General features: G+C 48.5%; 1 protein-coding gene across 1 annotated transcript in view; it reads right to left on the reverse strand.

Moving 5' to 3' along the window:
• The window catches only part of GPAT4 (glycerol-3-phosphate acyltransferase 4), a 289,147-nt gene that overhangs the window by 64,460 nt on the left and 202,220 nt on the right, over window positions 1-22,467 (reverse strand). The window contains exons 7-9 of the mRNA XM_078666242.1: window positions 19,649-19,742; window positions 8,439-8,554; window positions 3,915-3,970 (exon numbers count right to left, since the gene is read on the reverse strand). Of these exons, the coding sequence (XP_078522368.1) occupies window positions 3,915-3,970; window positions 8,439-8,554; window positions 19,649-19,742 (266 nt within the window). The remainder of the gene's footprint in view (window positions 1-3,914; window positions 3,971-8,438; window positions 8,555-19,648; window positions 19,743-22,467) is intronic.

The following is a 22,467-nucleotide window of genomic DNA, read 5'->3' on the forward strand; positions in this document are numbered from 1 at the left end:
GCTTTCCCAAGACTCCCTGGTAGTGCACACAGCCCGTAAGCGTGCCAATGCTCAGGGTACCAGTGATGCTCCAACCCCGGACAAGAAGAGTAGGAAGATTGACGCAGCAAGTAAACGTGTCGCCTCCCAATTAGCCACCCATTGGTGTATCACCAATTCAATTGGACTGCTCTCTAGGTACAACTGGGACCCTTGCAATGAAATGGGGGAGCCCATCCAATACCTCCAGGGAAGGTATCGGAAACAAGGCAATGACCTTGTCACAGAGAGAAAAATCATTCTCAACACAACTATTTGCTGGCGCAGATGCTGAAAGGCACGAAATCAACTTGAGCTTACTGGTCTGTCGCCATGCTTCATTACGTATCTCTGTCTTTAAGCCAGAATTGCAACACCTCCTGCTCAACCTGCCCTTCGATGGGGAGCACCTCTTCAGACCAAACATTGACCAGATGCTCGAAAGAAAGTCAAGAAAGACACAGCCAGGGGCATGGGGTGCTCCAGACACAATCTCACTGCAGCTCCTATCGCAGGACCCAGTACAGTGGAAGTGCCATGTCCACACCCCCTGAAGCCTCTACCTCCTTCCAGAGGCAGCAGAGCAGCAAACCGCTTGACGGAGCCATGTTGGGGGGGTGTTGTAGGGTTAGAGGGGTAACAACTCACAGGGTAGAGGGTAGGGTGGTGGCACTAAAGCAGCCGCCCCGCTAAACACCAACTCGCTCACACTTCCCCTGACCACACTACACCTGTCGGGGGAGGACTGCAGGGGTTTCTTCCACGATGGGTGGTAGTCATCTCAGATCAGAGGGCCCTCACCATCGTAGATCAGGGTCACTGCTAGGACTTCACCACAACCCCACCAAGCAAACACACCCTAAATTCTGAACACCAGCACGTCCTCCAAGAGGAAGTAGAGGCACTCATTCAAAAGGAAGCCATTCACCCAGCGCCGTCACACCAGCGTGGCAAGGGAGTGTTCTCCTTCTACTTTCTCATTGTTAAGAAGGATGGGTCGATAAGGCCTTTACTCTACCTCAGGCCCTTCAACAAGTTCATCCTGTCACAGCACTTGCATATGGTGATGATTCAGGATGTCCTCCCTCTGCTACAGCAAGGTGACTGCCTTCAACCTGAAGGGCGCCAACTTTCACATCGTGATCCACCCTGCACATCGCCTATACCTTCCGTTTGTGGTAAATGGCCAGCATTTCCAGTTCAAATTGCTGCCCTTGTGGGTTGCAATGACCTCCAAGGGATTGCCGTGGAGGCAACTCATCTCAGGAGGAACGCCATCAAAGTGTTTCCTTATTTGGACAACTGATTAACAGAGCAACCAAACAGCAGTGCTTAGCTGATACCCAGACCACCATAGACCTCCAACATGGCCTAGCATTCACCATTATTACCAGAAAATCCAATTTCCAACCCATTTAAATACAGCCCTTCATACGGGCAGTGCTCAACTCAGTCACCAGGAAAGCCTATGCCAGCCCTGCATGGGTCTAAGCTTTCCAATTATTGCTCCCCCTATTCATCCAGATAGCCAAATAACGAACTGCTATGCACCTTCTCGGCATGATGGCCTCTTGTATTCCCATAGTTCCCCATATCAGGTCACATATACGCCCTTTATCAGAGTGCCTAGCTGCACAATGGTCTCAAGCCGAGGGTCACTGGGAAAATGTAGAGTAGATCTGGGGCCACACCCATTGCTCGCTTAAGTAGTGGAACAGCAACAATTTGTTACACAGACGTCATTTTATCGACCTAGTTCTGCAAGTGACCATCCCAACTAACTCTTCCCTCACATGGTGGGAGGCGAATTTGCAGGAGCAGACGGTTCAGTGTATGTGGCCACCCTATCATCAGGAGCTGCACATCAACTACCTGGAGCTGATGGCCATTCAGTTGGCAAAGCATTTGTCGGTCACCTTCAACACAAAATGGTCCTCATTCGCACGGACATCACAGCCATATGTTTCCAACAGAAATATTGAGGACACACTCACCACAATTGTTGGCATTTGCACAAGGCATCTGGCAGTAGCCACTCCATCACAGAGTCAATCTACTAGCACAATACTCACCGGTAGTGGAAAACGACTTTGCAGACCTACTCAGTAGGATGCAGCAACAAGTCCAGGAGTCGGCACTCCAACCCCAAGTCCTACTCCTATACTTACATGGTTTGAGGTTTCCCAGACGTAGCCTTCTTTGCCACTGCCAGAAATGCAAAATGCTTAAGCTTGCATCCAGGTACCAACACCCACAGTCCACGAGCATAGCACTGTGTACTGGCCTGCGATATTTCCCTACCCTTTTCCACCTCTCCCGTTTGTGGTTTGGAATCTTTGGTAAACATCCTTCACTCTTATTCTGGTGGCTCCCACATGGTCCAGACAGCCCTGGGCCACCACCCTCCTCAACCCTTCCCTAGTGCTCGAGGGGCTGACCATCCAGCTGAACGTTCTCACGCCTAGCCAAAGCATAATCAGACACCCAAACCCCAGGCAGCTCAATCTTGCAGTTTCGCTGCTGGGGTCCTGAATTTGGCTACCTGAACCTCCCTCCAGGGTGCATGTCCATCCTTAAGGAGGCACGCAAACCTACAACCCGAGCCTGCTATGCAGCCATATGGAAGACGATTGTGCACTACTGTTCCTCTCACGGTAGCAAGCAGAGAAGGTCCAGGCCACCGTCTGTTGTCTGCTTCACTTTCAAAAGTCGGGCTTCGCTTACACTTTCATCAAATGTCATTTAGATGCAGTTGCTGCTTACCTTCAAAAAAGAGAACACACTTCGCTGTTCTAAGTTCCAGTCATTAAAGTCTTCCTGGAAGGTCTTAAAAGTCATTCCACCCAGGGTACCACCTGCCCCAGTGTTGAACCTCAACACTGTTCGCACAATCAAACCATTGACTACTGGTGTTCTTCCCACATCTAGATTTAGTAGCAGAGAGAGCTCTCCACACACCAGATGTCAATATTGGCCCTTATGTATTACACTGCCAGGACAAACGCCTTTCGTACGACAGCAGCTTTTTTACTCCTTCTCAAAAATACACAACGGCCATGCCCTCTCCAAAGCAGGAATCACACCGTGGTTGGTCAGCTGTATACAGATCTGCTATGCAAAAGCCAAGGGATCTTTGAAAATCGCTCCCAGACCCCACCCAACACACAAGAAAGGGGTCTCTATGGCTTTTTTATTAGGTAACATCCCTATAGTTCAAATCTGCAAGGCAGCAACCTGGTCCACTCTACACACTTTCTCCAAGCACTACTGAATGTGTTCCAGCATACTAACAAAATGCTGGCCAGACTGTAGTCCGTACACCTTCCCAGTCCTCAGCAATACCCTCCAGTTAACCCCTGCAAAGGGGAGAACTATTTTACAGTCTATGCACAGCAGGTTTATCTACAGCTACAAACGGAAAATGTTACCTACCTTGTAAGCATCTGTTTGTTGCATGTAGTGCTGAAGATTCACATGCACCCACCTTCTTCCCCGGAAGCACTAGGTGTTTTTTAGATGTCTATCTTTCTTCATTCCTTTGCATGGTCATTTTTTTATATCTCTACGCTTCATTTTGATCCTCACCTGTGGTGCCACAAAACAATCTAACAATGGAGAGGACGCCCATTTCCAGTAATAGGCGGAGTCAAAGTCTTCTTCGAAGTGCAAGTAACATTTTCTCTTTTACCATCTCACTTCCCGGGTCCACATTTATATAGTTTTGAGTTATTTAAAAGCTCCAGGCATTAAGGCCCAGAGTGTATAGTCAAACATTATTCACTCTTTGGAACTCTAAAATACTGCTCCCCAAAATACAACACAGCACTTAAACACCCCCGCACCTCCTTTCACAGGTTGTGGACATTGGAAAATGGATTTTATTATACACCCCTTACCTTCTGGAAAAATAAGGATGGGCAGTTTGCTTTTGTCTTGGACGTGATCAGTCAACCTGCAGAGAGTAAAGGGAGGAACACAGCTGGATGAGACCAGATATATGCCTCTGAAAAACAATCGTCAACTACTTGCCAAAGCAAGATCAGTAGCATCACCAGAATCACTAGATTTTTGCTGCTTGGTCACCCACCTGCTGACCACAAGAACTGAATAAAGGACAATGCAAGTCCCTAATATTCTGCACAACCATCAACCATGGTTTGATTTTAAAGCAGCAGAAGCTTCACTGAGGGTTTTGTAAGTGTTTTGCGTAAGCGAGTGTTGGAAAAACCTGGGAAATTAAGGAGGAAGAGATGACCAGAGTAGAGACCTGGCAGAAGCAGTGATGTAAAACCTTGGCTGCTATTTAACAGTAGGACATGACGGTTGCAGTGCAAGCATCCCACTATCGTTAGAGTTGGTGGTCTGAAGTAGGCAGAGGCAAAATTTCTGCTACGCCAGCATAATATTGTGTAATTTATAGAGTTTCCTGAATTAAGCGAATATGCAATGTGAGTAAAATGTTTATCACAGGAGCAAGGGAAAATGCAAAGGACCAGACAATGAGTGACTGCTGTTCGCAGCACTTTATTAAGCATTAAATGTATGCATGTGCTGCTGTTGTTTTATAGCTCATGTTCACAATGCTGCAACTTGTATTTGATACCGCTGTCGTACACATCCTGGATGACTACCCACGGTCAACATGACACTAATCAACAGTTAGCCCCGCTCTCCCCGGGAACCCCTTTGACCTTACTCATGTGGAACTTCCGGGGTCTGGGGGACAAGGTGAAAAGGGGTCTAGTGCTGCAATATATTAAACGCTGCGCACCTGCGGTGGCACTACTGCAGGAGACACACTTGAAGGGCTCTAAATGTAAGGCCTTAGAAAGGTGGGGATATAAAATGGTGGCCCACTCTGAATTTTCGCCTGGGTCTCGGGGTGTGGGTATATTGATTAAGAAGCAATTTCCGTTAATAATACAGCAGACGAGAGTAGACGGTCAGGGTCGCTTCGCGGCCGTCACGTGCCAATGGGAAGGAAAATTACTCAATCTAGTCTCTGTTTACATCCCACCTTCACTACACGCGGTAGCACACCCTGCACTTATGGCATTTTTATTGGCCCTACCGGTAGCAGAGATTGTGATTGGGGGAGACTTTAATGACGTAGTGGATGACACTTTGGATAGGTACCCCCCTAGACCTGGCGCAACGATTGGTCACCAACTGCGCGGCTTCATGGATGCTTTGGGACTCACAGACACATGGAGTTTCAAACATCCCAACGCAAAGCAGTACACCTTTCACTCTGGGGTACACGATAGCCTTACACGTATCGATTACTTTCGATGTATGAATTGGGGGACAAGGCTGGTAAACTACTGGCATGGTTGGACAAAAAAGAGAAGGCAGGCAGAACGATTGCGCAGCTGCGTGCGGCCGGGAACTCACTGGTGTCTGCTCCAGGTGCCATAGTAGAAACACTGGCCGATCATTTCGAACGCATCTATGCCTCGCACTCGTCGTTTACGATAGATGAAGCCCACGAGTACATTGGAGATTTAAATATGCTGAAGCTTACGCCGGAAACGGCTCTGCCCCTGGAAAATGACCTGACAATTGAGGAAATACAGACGGCTATTGGCACCCTTGCCTCCGGTAAGGCAGTGGGACCCAATGGGTTCCCCATTGAATTTTACAAAAAAAACAATAGTTTTGACGGCCCCCTTTCTTTTACAAATGTTACAGGATAGCCTCGAGACTGGTGAACTGCCTAGAGATCAGCAACTGGCCACTATAGTTGCGATATCTAAGCCCGGAAAACCCCCTGAGAATTGTAGTTCATATCGCCCGATCTCATTAATCAACTCTGAAGCTAAAATCCTTGCCAAACTTTTGGCGGCACGGCTGACCCCCCACCTGTCGTCACTAATACACCCTGATCAATCCGGGTTCATGCCACATAGAAGCACAGCCTTTAACCTGAGACGGTTGCAGGCGGTGTTGGCCCGGAGATTCTCCATACAAGAACCCGCGGTGATTCTCTCATTGGATGCGAGTATGGCATTCGATGTGGTAGAATGGCCATACTTATTTGCAGCCCTGCGACACTTGGGCTTCGGTCCAAAATTCTGCGCCTGGATCCGTCTGCTCTATACTAAACCATTGGCGCATGTGGTGGCTAACTGGCATATATCGCACGACTTTCTGCTGTCCCGAGGGACGCGCCAGGGGTGTCCGCTATCCCCATTATTATTCGCGTTGGCCTTGGAACCTTTAGCAGCATGGATCAGGTGGGAGCCCTCCATCCGCGGGCTTCGCTGGACCGACACTTGGGAAGACCGTATATCTCTGTATGCAGATGACGTATTATTGTACTTGGCCTCCCCCAGAAAATCTATCCTAGAGCTCCTAAATATATGTGAAAAGTTCGGCCGGATGTCTGGATATACAATTAATTGGTCCAAATCTGTGCTCTATGTAGTGAAAGGCCCCCCGCCCTTACTACCCTCGGATTGTCCGCTGAGAATTACAGACAACGCTTTTAAATATCTAGGTGTTTTCGCCACACCTGACCCCGATGACTTTTATGCAAAGAATTTAAAACCCCCACTAGAGCGATTCAAACGTGACGCAGCGGTTTGGCGTAACCTTCCCCTTACCCTACTGGACAGGGCAGCACTTTACAAAATGATGACGCTCCCCCGGTTTCTCTATGTCCTCGAAAATACCCCATTTCCGGTCCCACAGACTTACTTTAAAGCAATAGCGGCTGAAGTCTCCAGTTTATTATGGGGTAACAAACCAGCGCGAATCGTCCACGACAAGCTGGTACGTAGTTGGTACGATGGGGGGATAGCACACTTCCGACTGTGCAGATGTACTACTGGGCGGCACACCTCAAAATAATCAACTACTGGCTACATACCCCACAGGATGAACCTGCGTATCAAGCGGACAGGCACAAACTCGGTGAGAGCGGAATGATGACAGCCCTATATAGCAAGCGTAGGCCCCCCTCCCTGATTGGCCCCACTGCACACACGATACACATATGGTACCAGGCGCCGGCTCGCTTGCGATGTTTAGGAACGGTCACACAAATGACACCACTTTGGGACTTTCACAAACTTGGACGGCTTCGGAATAGTAAGGGATTTGCAAATTGGGATAACATCGGTATTTCAACGGTTGGGGATCTTTGGAGGAAGGGCGGGGTGGTGGAGTTTTCCCACCTAGAAACACATTATGACATGGCACAAACAGAAAAATTTCGATACCTACAAATTCGACACGCACTTCAGGCACTCCTAGCACCAGGCACAGCCATACCAGAGGTCAACCCCGCTGGAGGACAGACTACTGACGGAGCATATGGTTGAGAGAGCGACATCCTTTACATACCGCAAGTTAATTAACAACCTGCCCGATCCAACGTCAAAACTCCGACAGCACTGGTCTCTGGATGTGGGAGACTATGATGAGTCAGAATGGCAAGAGGCACTGTCCTCGCCACGTGAGACGGCCATACCCGCGCGGCTCAGACTGGTCCAACTTAAAGTATTGCATCGCACGTACTACACCAGAACTACACTCTACGTCATAGGAAGGGCCCAACACCAATATTGCCTACGGAATTGCGGGGAGGAGGGTACATTTTTTCACACCCTATGGGAATGCTCTTATGTGGCAGCATACTGGGTCAAGGTGATGCGCACTGTCTCTCAGACTATAGAGGTTTCGTTGCTACCAGAGCCAAGACGTTGTCTGTTAAACATCTGGGAACCAAATTACCTCCTCATCAGGTACAGGACTGGGTGATGCTGGGGATGACATTTGCTAAGAACAACATTGCGATGGTGTGGGGGTCGGGGGACACACCTACGCTCCGGAAGTGGTGTAAAGACATGGATGGGGCAATGATAGCCGAGAAGACGGTTTTTATACATCGTGGCTGCCCCAGTAAGTGGGAGAGGGTATGGGGAGCATGGAATAAGTTTCGAGGTTATATTTGTGATCCACCTGAAATTGCAGAAGAAGATGTGTCCGCATAATGTGATGGTGCTCCTTAGGGGTTTGCGGAGCGAGTTTACAGTGATGTTTATTATATATGGGGGGATGAGACCAACGTCGCACAAGTTGTAGCTCTACTTGCAGCCAATCATGATTATTTTCTGAATGTACTGTTTGTCCTTGATTTTCAATTCAATACAAAAAAAATGTATGCATGTGCTGTGTATTTTATATTAAACATAGCATTAAATACCTTGTTTGTATTTCGTGTAATTTCACATAACTTGACGAATTTCAAATATTTACATAAACGGGAAACACACACCATTTTCACACAGCCCTTGAAAGTAAAGAGAGTCTAAGCTATGCACTTGCACCTCTGATTATGCTGCTATCTACCCAACAAAGGCTGCACAACCATGAAAAAAGTCTCAGGAAGAATGGTGTTTAGTTGGCTCCGTTACCTTTTGGCCACAAGATGGCGATCTTTCACTTCGGAACGTTCAAACCAAACATGGGGACAGGCCTTCACCATGGCTCGCTGGATCACACCCATCAGCCCACCATGAATCTGACCCACCTAAAGCCAGAAGGGGGGCAAAAACCTTAGTCACAACCAAAAAAAAAAAAAAAAGGCGGCACACTCATTCCGTATTGCAGGAGCGTTTATCATAAAATGCCTGGGGCACCTTGGAAAGAGTTTTAAGACTGTAACTTGAAGAAGGTTCTTGTGTGCACACAGGTTCGTTGGAAATCAAAAGGGCCACAATAACAGCTAGAAGGAAACTGTTTAATGTTGGATTGGGAAACTGCATTTATAACAGCCATTACTACGCAAATATTTATCAGGCATATAAATTTACCACGCTTGCTATCGAAAATGTTAGTATTTCGCAGGTAAGTGTGTGTGTGTGTGTGTATACATATCAATATCACGGAGGAAAAAAAAAAAGTTACAGGTACGTTATAATTAGGTTCACGTTTTACCCATACAAATTGAATATGCTACTTACCAGTATGCATCTGTTCTTGGCATGTAGGGCTGCTAACATTCATATCTTTTGCATTAGATCGCCGCCTAGTGTTGGGTCCGGATGATCGCACATTGTTGTCCTGGAAGAGTCTTCGAAGTATCCTGAGATAGGTGGCTCCTCCCCTGGACTACAGTGCGCATGGGCATCGGCTCCATCCCCAGATTGTTTTTAGCCATTGTGGCAGAGATGGAGTGAAAAGTGTAAAGGATGTCCATGCTAATGATTGAATGCAAGAGTATGTCTGCAGCTGCGACAGGCACCGGGGAGGAGGGTGGGCGATATGAATGTTAGCAGCCCTACATGCCAAGAACAGATGCATACTGGTAAGTAGCATATTCAGTTCGAGGCATGTGGGCTGCTAAATTCATATCTTTTGCATAGAATATATAGCAGTCCCTCCATTAGCGGAGGTTGCCCGTGCCAGCTGCAGAAACCTGAAAAAGTGTCTTGAGAACAGCCTGCCCAACAGCTGCTTGCTGTTTGGAATGCACATCAACACAGTAGTGTTTTGTAAAGGTATGTGGTGTAACCCATGTGGCTGCTCTACAAATGTCTTCTAAAGGAATGTTCCCCAGGAAAGCCATGGATGCCCCCAATTTGCGTGTGGAGTGCGCCCTTGGGGGTATTGTTAAGGTGCGTTTAGCCTTTTGATAGCAGATCTGGATGCACTTAACAATCCATCTGGCTATTCCTGCTTTGGAAATAGGGTTGCCCTTGTGCTGTGGCGAGAAGGCAACAAAAAGTTGTTTTGTTTTCCTAAAGTGTTGTGTCCTGTCAATATAGTACATCAACGCCCTCCTAACGTCCAAAGTATGGAGCATTCTTTCCGCCACCGTTTGTGGGTTTTGGAAGAATGCAGGCAAGTCAATAGTTTGGTTGAGATGAAACTGTGACACCACCTTCGGAAGGAATTTGGGGTTAGTACGTAGTACCACCCTATTTGGATGAATTTGTATGAATGGCTCTTGGATTGTGAGCGCTTGCAGCTCACTGACACGTCTCAGTGAAGTGATAGCAATAAGGAAAGCCACTTTCCATGTTAGGAACTGGAGTTCACACGAGTGCAGGGGCTCAAAATGTGGTCCCATCAGCCTGGTGAGGACCACATTGAGGTTCCACACCGGAGTTGGCGGTGTTCTTGGGGGAATGACTCGTTTCAGACCTTCAAGGAAGGCCTTAATGGCAGGCACTCTGAAGACAGAGAGATGTTGCCTGTTCTGAAGATAAGCTGCTATTGCGGATAGATGTATCCGAATGGAAGTGTAGGCTAGATTGCACTTGTAAAGATGTAACAGATAGCAAATGATGTTAGGGATAGATGCATCTAGCGGGTTTATGTTATTGGCTGTACAGTGAATGACGAAACGCTTCCATTTCGCAGCATAGCATGCTCTGGTAGTCGGCTTCCTTGCCTCCTTGATGATGTCCATGCATTCTGGAGGCAGGTGAAGGTAGCCAAACTCTAGGACTTCAGGAGCCAGATCGCCAGGTTGAGCTGTTGTGGATCTGGATGCTGAATGTCTCCATGGTTCTGCGTCAAAAGCCTGGGCGTTAGGCGCAGCCTTTGATGCGGCACCACCGAGAGTTCCAGAAACGTGGTGTACCATGCTTGGCGTGCCCACGTTGGAGCAACTAGGATGAGTGTCATCGAGTGCTGCCTTAGTTTTCTTGCCACTAGCGGTATCAGAGGTGCTGGTGGAAAAGCGTACGCAAATTTGCCTGACCAGTTCATCCATATCGCATTCCCCTGCGACTGTGGGTGAGGGAACCTGGCGGCAAAGTGTTGGCATTTTGCGTTTTCGTTTGTGGCAAACAGGTCTATCTCCGGATGACCCCACTGCTGGAAGTACGGGCGGAGTACTGATGGATGTAACTCCCACTCGTGCATTTGATGGCTGTATCTGCTGAGCAGATCCGCCATCTGATTGTCCTTGCCCGGGAGGTGTTCTGCCATGAGGAAAATATTCCTCTGAATGGCCCACTTCCACATGCTCTGAGCCAGATGAGACAGCTGCGGTGAGTGGGTGCCTCCCTGCTTTTGAATGTAGTACATCGCTGTCATGTTGTCCGTCCGGACTAACACCACTTTGTTGCACAGATGTACATTGAAGGACTTGAGCGCCATGAAGATTGCCATCAGTTCCAGATAGTTGATGTGCATCTTCTGTTGCTGCGTCGTCCATAGTCCCTGCACTGTGTAAGTGAGCAGATGAGCTCCCCATCCCTGGAGAGATGCATCCGTTGTCAGGATAATCTGTGGCACTGGCTCTTGGAACAGTCGGCCCTTGCAAAGGTTGTGTGGATTCCACCAATGCAGAGAGTTGTACGCCCGACTGGTAACCAACACTAGGTCTGTCAATTGTCCCTGAGCCTGTGTCCACTGATTTGCTAAGCACTCCTGGAGCGGACGCATATGTAACCTTGCGTGAGGGACTATGAAGATGCAGGAGGCCATCATGCCAATCAACTGCATGAATACTCTCGCTGGAAGCGAGTGTTGTGGTCTGAACCTTTGGATTAGAGACTGCATGCTGTCTATCCTGACCTTGTTTGGCTGAGCCATGGCTGTCAGGGTATTTATCGTCGCGCCCAGAAACTGCCGCACATGTGCTGGTTGAAGGTGCGACTTTGGGTAGTTCAGCGAGAAGCCCAGATTGTGAAGGAGGTGAATGGTAGTCGACATGTCCGCGGCGCACTGTTGTACCGACTTGGCTTGAACGAGCCAGTCGTCTAGGTAGGGGTAGACATGGATGTTCTGCCTCCTGAGGTGCGCCGCTACCGTCGCCAGACACTTGGTAAATACTCTTGGGGCGGTGGTCACTCCGAAGGGTAGGACTTTGAACTGATAATGCCTGCCTTGGATAGTGAACCCGAGATACTTCCTGTGGGACGGGTGTAGTGGTATGTGGAAATAAGCATCCTTGAGGTCTAAGGTTGCCAAGAAGTCCCCTTGGTTCAGCAAGGGAAGAATCTGTTGCAGTGTAAGCATATGGAAATGTTCTGATAGTATATACAGGTTGAGGGGACGCAGATCTAGAATGGGTCTGAGCGATCCGTCCTTCTTTGGAATAAGGAAGTACAGGGAATAGACCCCTGCGCCTTCCTCCTCCACTGGCACGAGCTCGATTGCGCCTTTTTGCAGCATCACCACTACTTCTTGCTGCAATAAGTGCAAGTGCTCTGCGGACATAGGCCGTTGCCTTGGTGGAATGTAGGGTGGAGTGGACTTTAACTCTAGACAATAACCGTACTGGACAAGTTGTCGTACCCACCTGTCTGTGGTGATGTTTGTCCAGACTGGCAGGAACTGCTGGAGTCTCCCCCCGACAGGTGTTAAATGGTCGGGGGCAGTGACAGAGAGTCACTGTTTGTTTGGGGCAGAAGAACAGGAGTTGTTGTTTCCTCTGCCACGTCCTCTGGTGCGGTTTCCTCGATAACCCCCTTTATTCTGCTTGGGGTACGAGGACTGTGCTCCACCTCTAGTGAACTGTGATTGTTGACCCATCTGTCCTCGGGTGACTCCACGTGCACCTGAGCGACGAAAAGTGTTGCCCCGGAATTGTTGTGACTGAAGGGCCCCCATAGACTTAGCTGTTTCGTTGTCTTTCTTAATCTTTTCGAGGGTGGTGTCAACATCGGGACCAAACAGTCTATCAGGATTGACGGGCTGATTGAGTATGGTCGTTTGAATGTCTGGTTTAAACCCTGATATGCGTAGCCACGCCTGTCGTCTCAGCATGACGCTAGTGTTAACAGCCCTAGCTGCTGTGTCTGCGGCATCAAGTGCACACTTTATTGCTGCGTTGGAGATGAGTTTTCCCTCCTCAATAAGCAGTGTGGCACCCTCTTGAAACTGCGTAGGCAGGTGTTGTAAAAGTTGCTCTAGGGTGTCGTAATGCGCCCTATCATAACGTGCCAATAGCGCCTGTGTGTTCGCAATACGCCAGAAATTGGCAGCCTGCGCAGCTACTCTTTTGCCCCCTGCCTCAAGCACTTTAGACTCCATGTCTGGGGGAGGAGCTTCACCCGTTGTCTGGGAGTTTGCCCGTTTGCGTGCATTTGCGACCACAAGAGAGTCTAGTGGCAACTGTCCCCGAATGTATGCAGGGTCTGCAGGTGCTGGTCTGTATTTCTTCTCAATGCGTGGATTGACCACCCTTGCCCTGGTAGGCTCTTTGAAGATTTCCGCAGCATGCTTAAGGACACCTTTGAGCATAGGAAGTGTCTTGACTGTCCTTTCAGAGACTGAAAAAGTGTCAAACAGAAAATCTTCCTCTACCGGGTCAGCATGCATGTCCACATCATGATTAGCAGCTGCCCGTTCAATGAGTGCATGAAATCCTGCAGAGTCTTCTGTTGGGGATGCACGTGCACTGAAAGGCTGTGGGTCTTGTCCCACATTTTGGATTCCCTGGTCACCTATGTCGTCATAGGAATCTTGTTGTGCATCGGGCTCATTGATGGGGAAAGTGTACTGGTCATCTTGTCCATATTCCTCTCCCTCAGAGTGGTCAGGGGAAGGTGTTGGGCTCCTTCTAGGAGGAGGCTGGATAGGTTCGATCAGGGCTGGAGTGTCCTGTGCAAGCCTTTTCTTTTTAAGTGGGATAACATAGGAGTCCACTGGCGGGGAAGTGATCTTCCTCTTGTAAAGGGTCAACTTGCCCGTGTCCGCGTCGATAAAGCGTTCCGAGTCGTCTCCTGAGTCGAGTTGTCGACCCAATACTCCAGCAGGCGTGGCCGAGTCCGATGTCTTTGGCGCCGTCTTGGGCGCAAAGGCCTTTGGTGCCTCCTTTGGCGGCAGAATGAAGAGAAGTTTGCCAGTAGGCTTTACTGGCATGTCCATCGTCTTCTGGTGCGACGGCGCCGGAGCCGACGTCGCAGAAGCCTTATCCCGTATTCTTTGAAGTGAAGTGGCGATGAGGGATGCGTCACTCACAGCGGCACTTGGCGCCGACGAGGAGGACTTCACCTTGCCTTCGGTTCCGACGTCTTGTGGGCCCTTCGGAACCTTAGACGTTGATGCTGCAGCTGTAGACACAGAGTCCTTGGACGGATGTGTTGAGCCTCCGCCCTTCGATCCGTGTGATTTTGCAGACTCCGTCTCAACTACGCGTCCGCCTAACGACGTCCCCGTCGGTACCGGAGTCTTGTCGCTGACTTTGGCGGACTTTGACGGCGTCGTCTCGGTCGACCCGTGCCGGACGACTTTCTTAGAGGAGGCCTCCTCTGCGGACGACTTCGGCACTGTCGGTTCGACAGTTTTCTTCGACTTCTGTGGACCGGAGGCCGACGGAGTCGATGAGGTAGCAGGCTTTGGTGGTTTTGGTTGAACGACCGCCATCTTAGGTGCACTCGAAGCCGTTAGTTTCGGTTTCGTTTTCGGGTCGGCCATTTTAGGAGCAGTCGATACCGAAGGTTTCAGTTTCGGTTTCGATACGGGCTGCGTAGCAAGTATGTCCGTGGCCGGGCCTGAAGGCGGGGCCGTGGCTTGCGGTACAGGGTCTTGGGTAAGGCCGAGTGGCGATCCCGTGACCCGAGCCTGAACCGCATAAGTTTCGGGGCATAGCTCATCCCCTGAGCTATCTTCCGCGGCTACAAAGTGTGTGGAGGATGCACAGCTGGTGGTTCAATAAAGGATAATTCTAGGAAGGGTGCACTCCTTGGTGGCGTTTCCGTCTCAAGACGCCCAATGAATAATTGAATAAGTCGTGTACGCATGAAGCATGCAAGTACATCCCAGGGAGGCACTCCGGGGTGGCTCAAACACAATGATTCCACTAGTTAATGTTCACGTGTTTATTTATACATTTGAGTGATATTCAAATTCATATAATCTTTAGAATGTTGTGATACATGTCATTCCACGCATTTGGCTCCGATGCATTTCGGGCTCAAAAACGCCCTTTCTCAAGGAGCGCTGAAAGAAGAAGAATTAAAGTGTCGATTAGGGGTGTAAGCGCATAGACTAGGAGATAGAGTGCTTAGGTGAATTGGTGATGTACATATCAGTATATGGCCGGTGTGGATACTGGTGAAATTACCGTGCTTATGGACGTGCTAATTGGGTGATGAAGAAAGGGTCTTGGTGAGGAAAGCATGCGGGATCACAAAGTAACTATCGTGCGTAATCCTAAACAAATGCGGGTGTGGGTCAATGTCGGCTGGTGAATGCCGACAGGGTAAGGCATGTGATACATTCAAATACAACAACCGGGACGTCGGTGTGCTACCGTGTGCAAGTCACAAGGGTCACGTTAGGCATGCTGGTCGGTCGGCAGATTTACTTACAGTGATGCAGCGAGGAACATGCTTCGCGTTCTCCGTAGGCTGAATGCGTTAGGTTCAGCGTGTGAAGGCAGGTTAAGTGAAGCGGGGAGGTGCCGGCGACATAGACACTCTTGCATTTGACGACGAAGAATGTCGCCGAATCTACTCCCTGATTGAAGAAGACACCAATCCTAGCACAACCCTGCGAACTAAGGAACAATGCTTGAAACAACTTATATACCTTTCAAAGAGGCACATCAACCAGAAGCTCCATGCGAGCACCCTGTTGCGATACCACAGAGCCCACAGAATCCCACGGGGACTCAGAATCTCCCTTAAACCCTCCTTGTGCAAAAATTCCAAGATATTTAAAGAGAAATGGGAAGGTATATTGAACAAATGTAGCTTGGACTTAATCTTGCTCATAGTCGAAGAACTGTCCAATATTTTGAAAGATTTGGAAAAAGAAATTAGTGAGGTTGACGCCGAACTAAAAGAACTCTTGAGCTCAGATGAATTAGACAGTATGCTACAAGACATCAAGAGTACACTCGATAAGCATACTAAAGAAATCAACGAGCGCAAAATCAGGAAGTATCGTCGGGATACTCTTGATTACAAGTTAGACAAAGTCTACACGTGGGCCGAGATATATGCCCAAAAACGACGCAATCGACCATCAAACAACCAAACGGATACATCATCTTCGGGCAGTGATTCTACCTATCGGCCAATACGACGAGCGGCCCCAAATGCCAATAATGAAACCACAGCAAGAACTCCAAGCACACAAGCAAGCACATCATCCACCGAAGCACAATCTACCTCCCAGGTTCATTTTTTAGCGTCAGGCCCAGACACCGTGGAAGACTCAGGAGGAGCAAGAAGAAAAGACACGGAGACAAGTCCACCATTAACCCGGAGCATATCCTCCAAGAAGGATCCCAAATTAAAGAAAGTCACTTAGTCATTAACATCTCTGACACACAGTTAACGTCACACCAGATCAACCTATTAGAAAAAGGCACGTCCTTCATTCCAGTCACACATACTAACTTACTAGAATTGGAGGTATCCACATTCAAATTGACACGCAAACTCCGCCTGCGACACTTTTTTGACAACATCGTCACCAACGATTCCATCCAGAAACCCGACCAACTCAAAGGCTTAAGACCAGCGAGCACCTATTTAGCGCCGCACACCCACAAAAGTATAGATCTCTTCGAGAATTTAGTTCGTCAAGAACTATCTAAAATCAACTTCAAAACTAAACCCAAGTATTCTAACTTCACACAAAAGGACAAAGACACGATAAAAAAACTGGCAAACAATCCACACATCAAATGTGTCAAAGCAGACAAGGGTGGAGCAATTGTTATCCTCAACAGTACTCTTTACCAAGAACGCTTACTCGAACACATCAACGATGAGAACATCTACTTGGAACTAGAACATAATCCCACCAACGAGTTCCAACTTACTCTTACAGAGCTAGTCAATCTTGCTCACCAAAACGGCGTGATTGAAGACCGCACAAAGAAATATTTGCTGTGCAACCACCCCAAGAGTCCCACGATCCACATAGCGCCCAAAATACATAAGAACTTACACAACCCCCCTTTTCGACCCATCGTATCTACCAAGGGATCTATACATGAACATGTCGGTAAATTCATCGACAAATATTTACAACCATCAGTCACCAAAATGCGGAGTTATATTAAAGACACCACAGAATTTCTACACAAATTACAACATGTGGATATCAGCAGCCTTGAATCGGTAATACTATGCACAGCTGATGTCAGCGCCCTGTACACCTCGATCCCCCACCAGGGGGGAATGGAAGCGATCGAACAAACTCTATTACAAAGCGACATTGAACCATCCATGCAATCCTTTCTAATGGAACTCATGGTATATACCCTGTACCATAGCTACTTTCACAATGATAAGAAATGGTCCCGGTCTTCCGCGGCCCCATAAACTTCTTCGACGTCCCCTACCTCGTCGACGTATTCAAGGCCTTGATCCACGACCCCGTCGTCGTCTTCCGGATCTGCCTCGACCTCCGTCGCGGGCGGTGAGATTTCGAGATGATGGCTTAGGCCCTCTTCTTCCTTGTCGCCGAAGATGTTATCTGGAGCCGGGGCCGCTTGTCTGGCCTCAAGGCGCACCGCGCGCCGAAGCTTGAGCGTCTTCTTCGACCTGAATCTGGAGCAGGCCATGCAACTGTCCTCGTCATGGTCTGGCGAGAGGCATTTGTTACAGACCGGGTGCACGTCGATATGTGGGTATTTGGACCCACAGACGGGACAGTATTTAAACGGGCTCCGCTCCATGTTGAAAAGTTGTGGTCGTGTTGCGATGAGAAGGCCTCGATGTCCGAAGAGTGATACGACTCCGCAGATTCCGACTCAAAGAGACGGAAGAACTCGAGACCGTACGCAAACAATACCGACGTAATGAAACGAAGGCCTTTTGGCCTTAAAGAAGCTAGTTTCCTTGGTTCCGACAGAGAGACGTCGAGACCGCATCCGAACCCAATGGCGGAAAAAAACAATCTGGGGATGGAGCCGATGCCCATGCGCACTGTAGTCCAGGGGAGGAGCCACCTATCTCAGGATACTTCGAAGACTCTTCCAGGACAACAATGTGCGATCATCCGGACCCAACACTAGGCGGCGATCTAATGCAAAAGATATGAATTTAGCAGCCCACATGCCTCGAACCCATAGAAATTAAGCAGTTATAGTTTTCTAAAGTAAGTAGAACTACATCTTGTGGCCTACAGTTACTTAACTGCTCGAGTCATGTTTCTTCAGATAAGTAGAACTACAACTGCTGAATTTCTATGGTTTTGTGTGGGTAGAGCGTAAAACTAACTATAAAGTCCCTGTAATCTTTGGATGTTCAGTGGCTTTCTATGGCTTTTCTAACGTAAAGTAATATATTGTTAATCTAACAAACGCACACGGCCGCAGGGCCTGACCCAACTCCCCACATGAAGCCAACCCCCGCTGGGGATGGGGATTTGATGTGTGAACAGGTGTATTCTTTTTTTTCCCCATTGTTCCTCGGATGTTTGATTTGTTCAGCATTCCACCCAGCATTTGTTTGTGCAGCATTTTTCACCCTAAGTGGGATAGGGTTGACCAGACGTGGGTCCTTTGCTCGCTTGCCACTGGATTCAAGCTAGACGGGCTGATGAGGGGTGATACCCCAAAAGCGGCCCTAAGATGCTTGTTTACGGGCCAGGGAGGACCTGGCTTGGCATTTCAGGCTGAACTGTTCCCATAAGGAGCAGGGTCAAGACTGATTTGCATATAGCTAGGTCCAAACTGGGGTGGCATGGTGAGCAAAAGAACGATGGATTTAACCCAGATCTCTTGACTGGGAATGAATGTGTGATTTGTTCAGCATTCCATCCATTAATTGATTGTGCAGCATTTGTAAAGTTACTTAACGGCACGAGTTATAATTTCTTCAGATACGATTAACTATAACTGCTGAATTTCTAACTTTCTGCCAAATTTGGTGTAAATCCTTTCAGCAGTTCGGGGAGTAGTCATGTTCAAAAACTGCAAAATTCCCAGAGATATTTCATGGAGAAAAAGCGTCCCTTTTTTCTAAGCCTTCGCTTGACAAGTCACACTGAAACTTTCCAAACAGCAGCTTCACTAACTGGAGTACTGGTTTTGAAAATGTCGTTAAAATTCGTCAAATGGCACTAAAGTTATTATTATTCGTCTATATGAAAAGGTGTTCACAACTATAACTACCTATCACCAATAGGATGGAGGGGAGAGGGAGAGGGTGAAGGGGGGAGAGGGAGATGGAGAGAGGAGGAGAGGGGGAGAGGAGGGAGAGAGGGGGAGAGGGCGATGTAAGCGCACTCAGTGCGGCCCACTGGGGGCCATCAGCGAATCAAAGCATGCTCAATAATTGATTTAAAGAGAACCGCTATTGCGCCAGATGAGAAATGAGTTAATGCCTTTGAGGAAGAGGCGTCATGCCTCGAAATGCGTCAGGCTTTTGAACTTTACTTACCGGAAGGTGGAGGCGATCTGATTGGGAACAATGAATGGTGGGCAAGCTGTCGAGTGCCTCATCACAGCTTACGGGCATTTGTCGAATAAATAAATATATATATATATATATATAATACATAGCTGCGAAATACTTACATTTTCGTTGTAAAGGGATGCATGGTAAAGGCATATGTGTGGTAAAAAGTTGTGTGGTAATGGATGCGTTGTAAAGGCATGTATGGTAATGGCATGCGTGGGTCCATCATACAGCCTAAGTTAACAAGAGTGGTCTGAAAGGTTTATCCTGAATACCAAGGATACAGGGCATGAAGCTCTTACCATGGCATAGTACCCGTCACTCGCCAGGACAATGACATCGATCGGAGATGTGTGATTTGCCACGCAGATCCCACCCTTTTTGGGTCGATTTTCACTGAAATTCAAGAGAGGCACATAAGTCTAGCAACAAAGATGAATATAACGATATATGTAACATGCTATCCTCAGCCTTCATCTCTGCACCCTCACAAGCCATTCTTTGACTTGGCACACATGGGTCATTCGGGTAATCCAACATCATTCATAAAGATAATCTCATAAAGTATAACAGTTGCACCCATCGCCACCTTGAGCGCATGGCTTACGGCCCGATCACAGCAGTGGTAAAAAATGCGGAAGTCAGAGTAGAAATACAAGGCTTAAACATGCCGCTGTCTCTATGAATCATGCACTGATTTGACAGCCCCATTGTGAAGCAGATTTATCAGAATTGTCTGAACAACTTTAATTGAAGTCCGCACAGGTTCTGTATGGGTCTGTGGGCTAAAGATCCCATACTGCATTCCTAGTAGCTATTACACCGATTATGATAGACCAAAAAAAGGTTTGTAAGCATCTGTTTTCATAGCTTGGAGTGCTGTAGACTCACATGCTCAACATACTCCTGCCATCTATAGGTGGGCTTGGACGTTGCAAATTGTTTTGCTCGAATAAGACTTTTTCCAAGTCATGAGATACCATGTGACTCCTACACATGGTATCCTTGCTGTGTGTTGTTTCCTCCTGAGGCGGAAAGCCGGGAGGTTGTGCTGTGTGCCTTGCGTGTGTGGACCTCCCTTTTCTGCTATTCTCCCTCCATTATTTTTCAAAATCGTCGTGTTTTAGATTCTTTTTAAAACCTACCCAGATATTACTTTGGAACATACCTGGCCCCCTGCTGACCACTCGGCAGTCGTTGGCCCCCTTTCCCCGCATTTGATGCTGATCATCCGGTGTTCAGCCGACTGAGGCGCTGAGACACACGGACCTAGGACCTCAGAATCTAGCGGCAGCCATCTTGGGGGTAGGCTACACCTGCAGCGCTCTAGTCTCCAGCGCATAAAAGAGACGGGCATGCCTCCGTGCAGCGGACGCGATCTGCGGACGCACCGCATCAGCGCCGGAGTCACGCCTGAGTCCAGCCCGTCTGCGCCCATCAGCGCCAGGGGCCAGGAAGGCTGGTCACTTAGACACCCAAGTCCAAGACCCAAGACCCAGTCCCAGTCAGCCCCAACGGACATTACATACACTCAAACCCCCGTGGATGCCCTGTCACCATACGCTGCTACCTGAGGGGCTATGTGACGCTCCCGAGTGCCAATGCTCCAGGAGAGGGACTAGCTCTACCCCCCCCGATCTATGTCACAAACGGCCCAGATCAGGGAACCACGACTCCCCCCGCCGATTAGAGAGACCGGGTTTCTTATCAACACTCGATCCCTAATCAAAAATAACATTGCTTTCAGAGACTTTATCTCAGACAGAAAACCATCATGGGTATTTATTACTGAGACCTGGGCTTCAGAGTACACAGGGCCTGAGCTCCTAAATGCCATTCCCGAGGGGTACTCCCTGGCAAGAATGGACAGAGAGAGGCGCAGGGGGGGGGGCTGGGAATACTTCACAAAACTTCTATAAGATGTCGGACCAAGCCTCTCTCCTCACCGCTTGACCCCTTTCAGGCCTTGTATTTTGCTCTCAATCCCTCCTCTACGGTCTCCTTTTCCGGTATCCTGATCTACAGGCCCCCGGGCCCTAGGTCCGCTTTCAGTCATGACTTGTTAAAATTGTTGGAACCCTACATTGATAGACCCATCCTGTCCATCCTTGGAGATTCTAATTTTCATTTAGAGAATGACAGCTCTGCTGATACTGCCCTTCTGCTGGATTCTCTGGCCTCTTGTGGGCTGACTCAAGGAGTAGTAGGGCCCACCCACTTAGCTGGACACACCCTCGACGGGGTCTTTACCAACGACCCTAGGGTAGGGTTAGGACCCCCCTTCCCCTGTCCTGGTCAGATCATTTGGCCGTCCCACTTAATTTTACACCTCCCCCCCCCCCCCCCCATCCTGGTATATCCTTAGCAGATACTAGTAAGTGGGAATTAAAAAGGAATTTTAGTGGTTTAAACAATGAGACTTTAGCCCCTCTGATGGCCAGTCTTATGCCCACCTTAGCAAGAGATACGGATACTGCTGCCCTTGAGCTCTTTAACTCTATCTCGAAGGCCGTGGATATCCTGGCCCCGATCAAGCAGCACTATTCCGCTAGAAAGCGACCCTCAGCACCCTGGTACTCAGACACCCTTAGGCTGCTACGGCAGGGCTGCAGGAAGCAAGAGAGGCTCTGGAGATCACACCTTGACCCATACGAAAAAGATAAACATAAAAGCTTACTTAGGGACTACAAAGCCGCGGTGTCTGCGGAAAAGAAAAAACACTTCACTAAACTGACTGCCTCCCTCAGTTCTCACAGGGAACTGTTTAAAATTGTTGATTCCCTGGCTGTCCTTCAATCACCCGATCCCATAATAGCAACACAGGAACTCTGTGATCAGATTTCAACCTTCTTCCATGTTAAGATAACTGACATTTATTCAGGCCTAGAAGCCCTTAATCTAGACCTAGGGGCCTCTCCTGCTTCAGTAGCATCCCCCTTGGAAGAAGTTTCGGTGAAGGCTCTGGGTTGCGTTCTCACTAACTTCCCTCCGCTCACACTGGTGCAACTGAATCTGCACCTGGACAAACTTAAATCCGGATCTCCTTTAGATCCCTGTCCTTTGAAAACTTTCAAACAGTGCAGGGAAGTTTTACTTTCTCCACTCCTGGAGGTAATCAATC

Source organism: Lissotriton helveticus, chromosome 11, assembly GCF_964261635.1.
Source record: "Lissotriton helveticus chromosome 11, aLisHel1.1, whole genome shotgun sequence".
Lineage (NCBI taxonomy): Eukaryota > Metazoa > Chordata > Amphibia > Caudata > Salamandridae > Lissotriton > Lissotriton helveticus.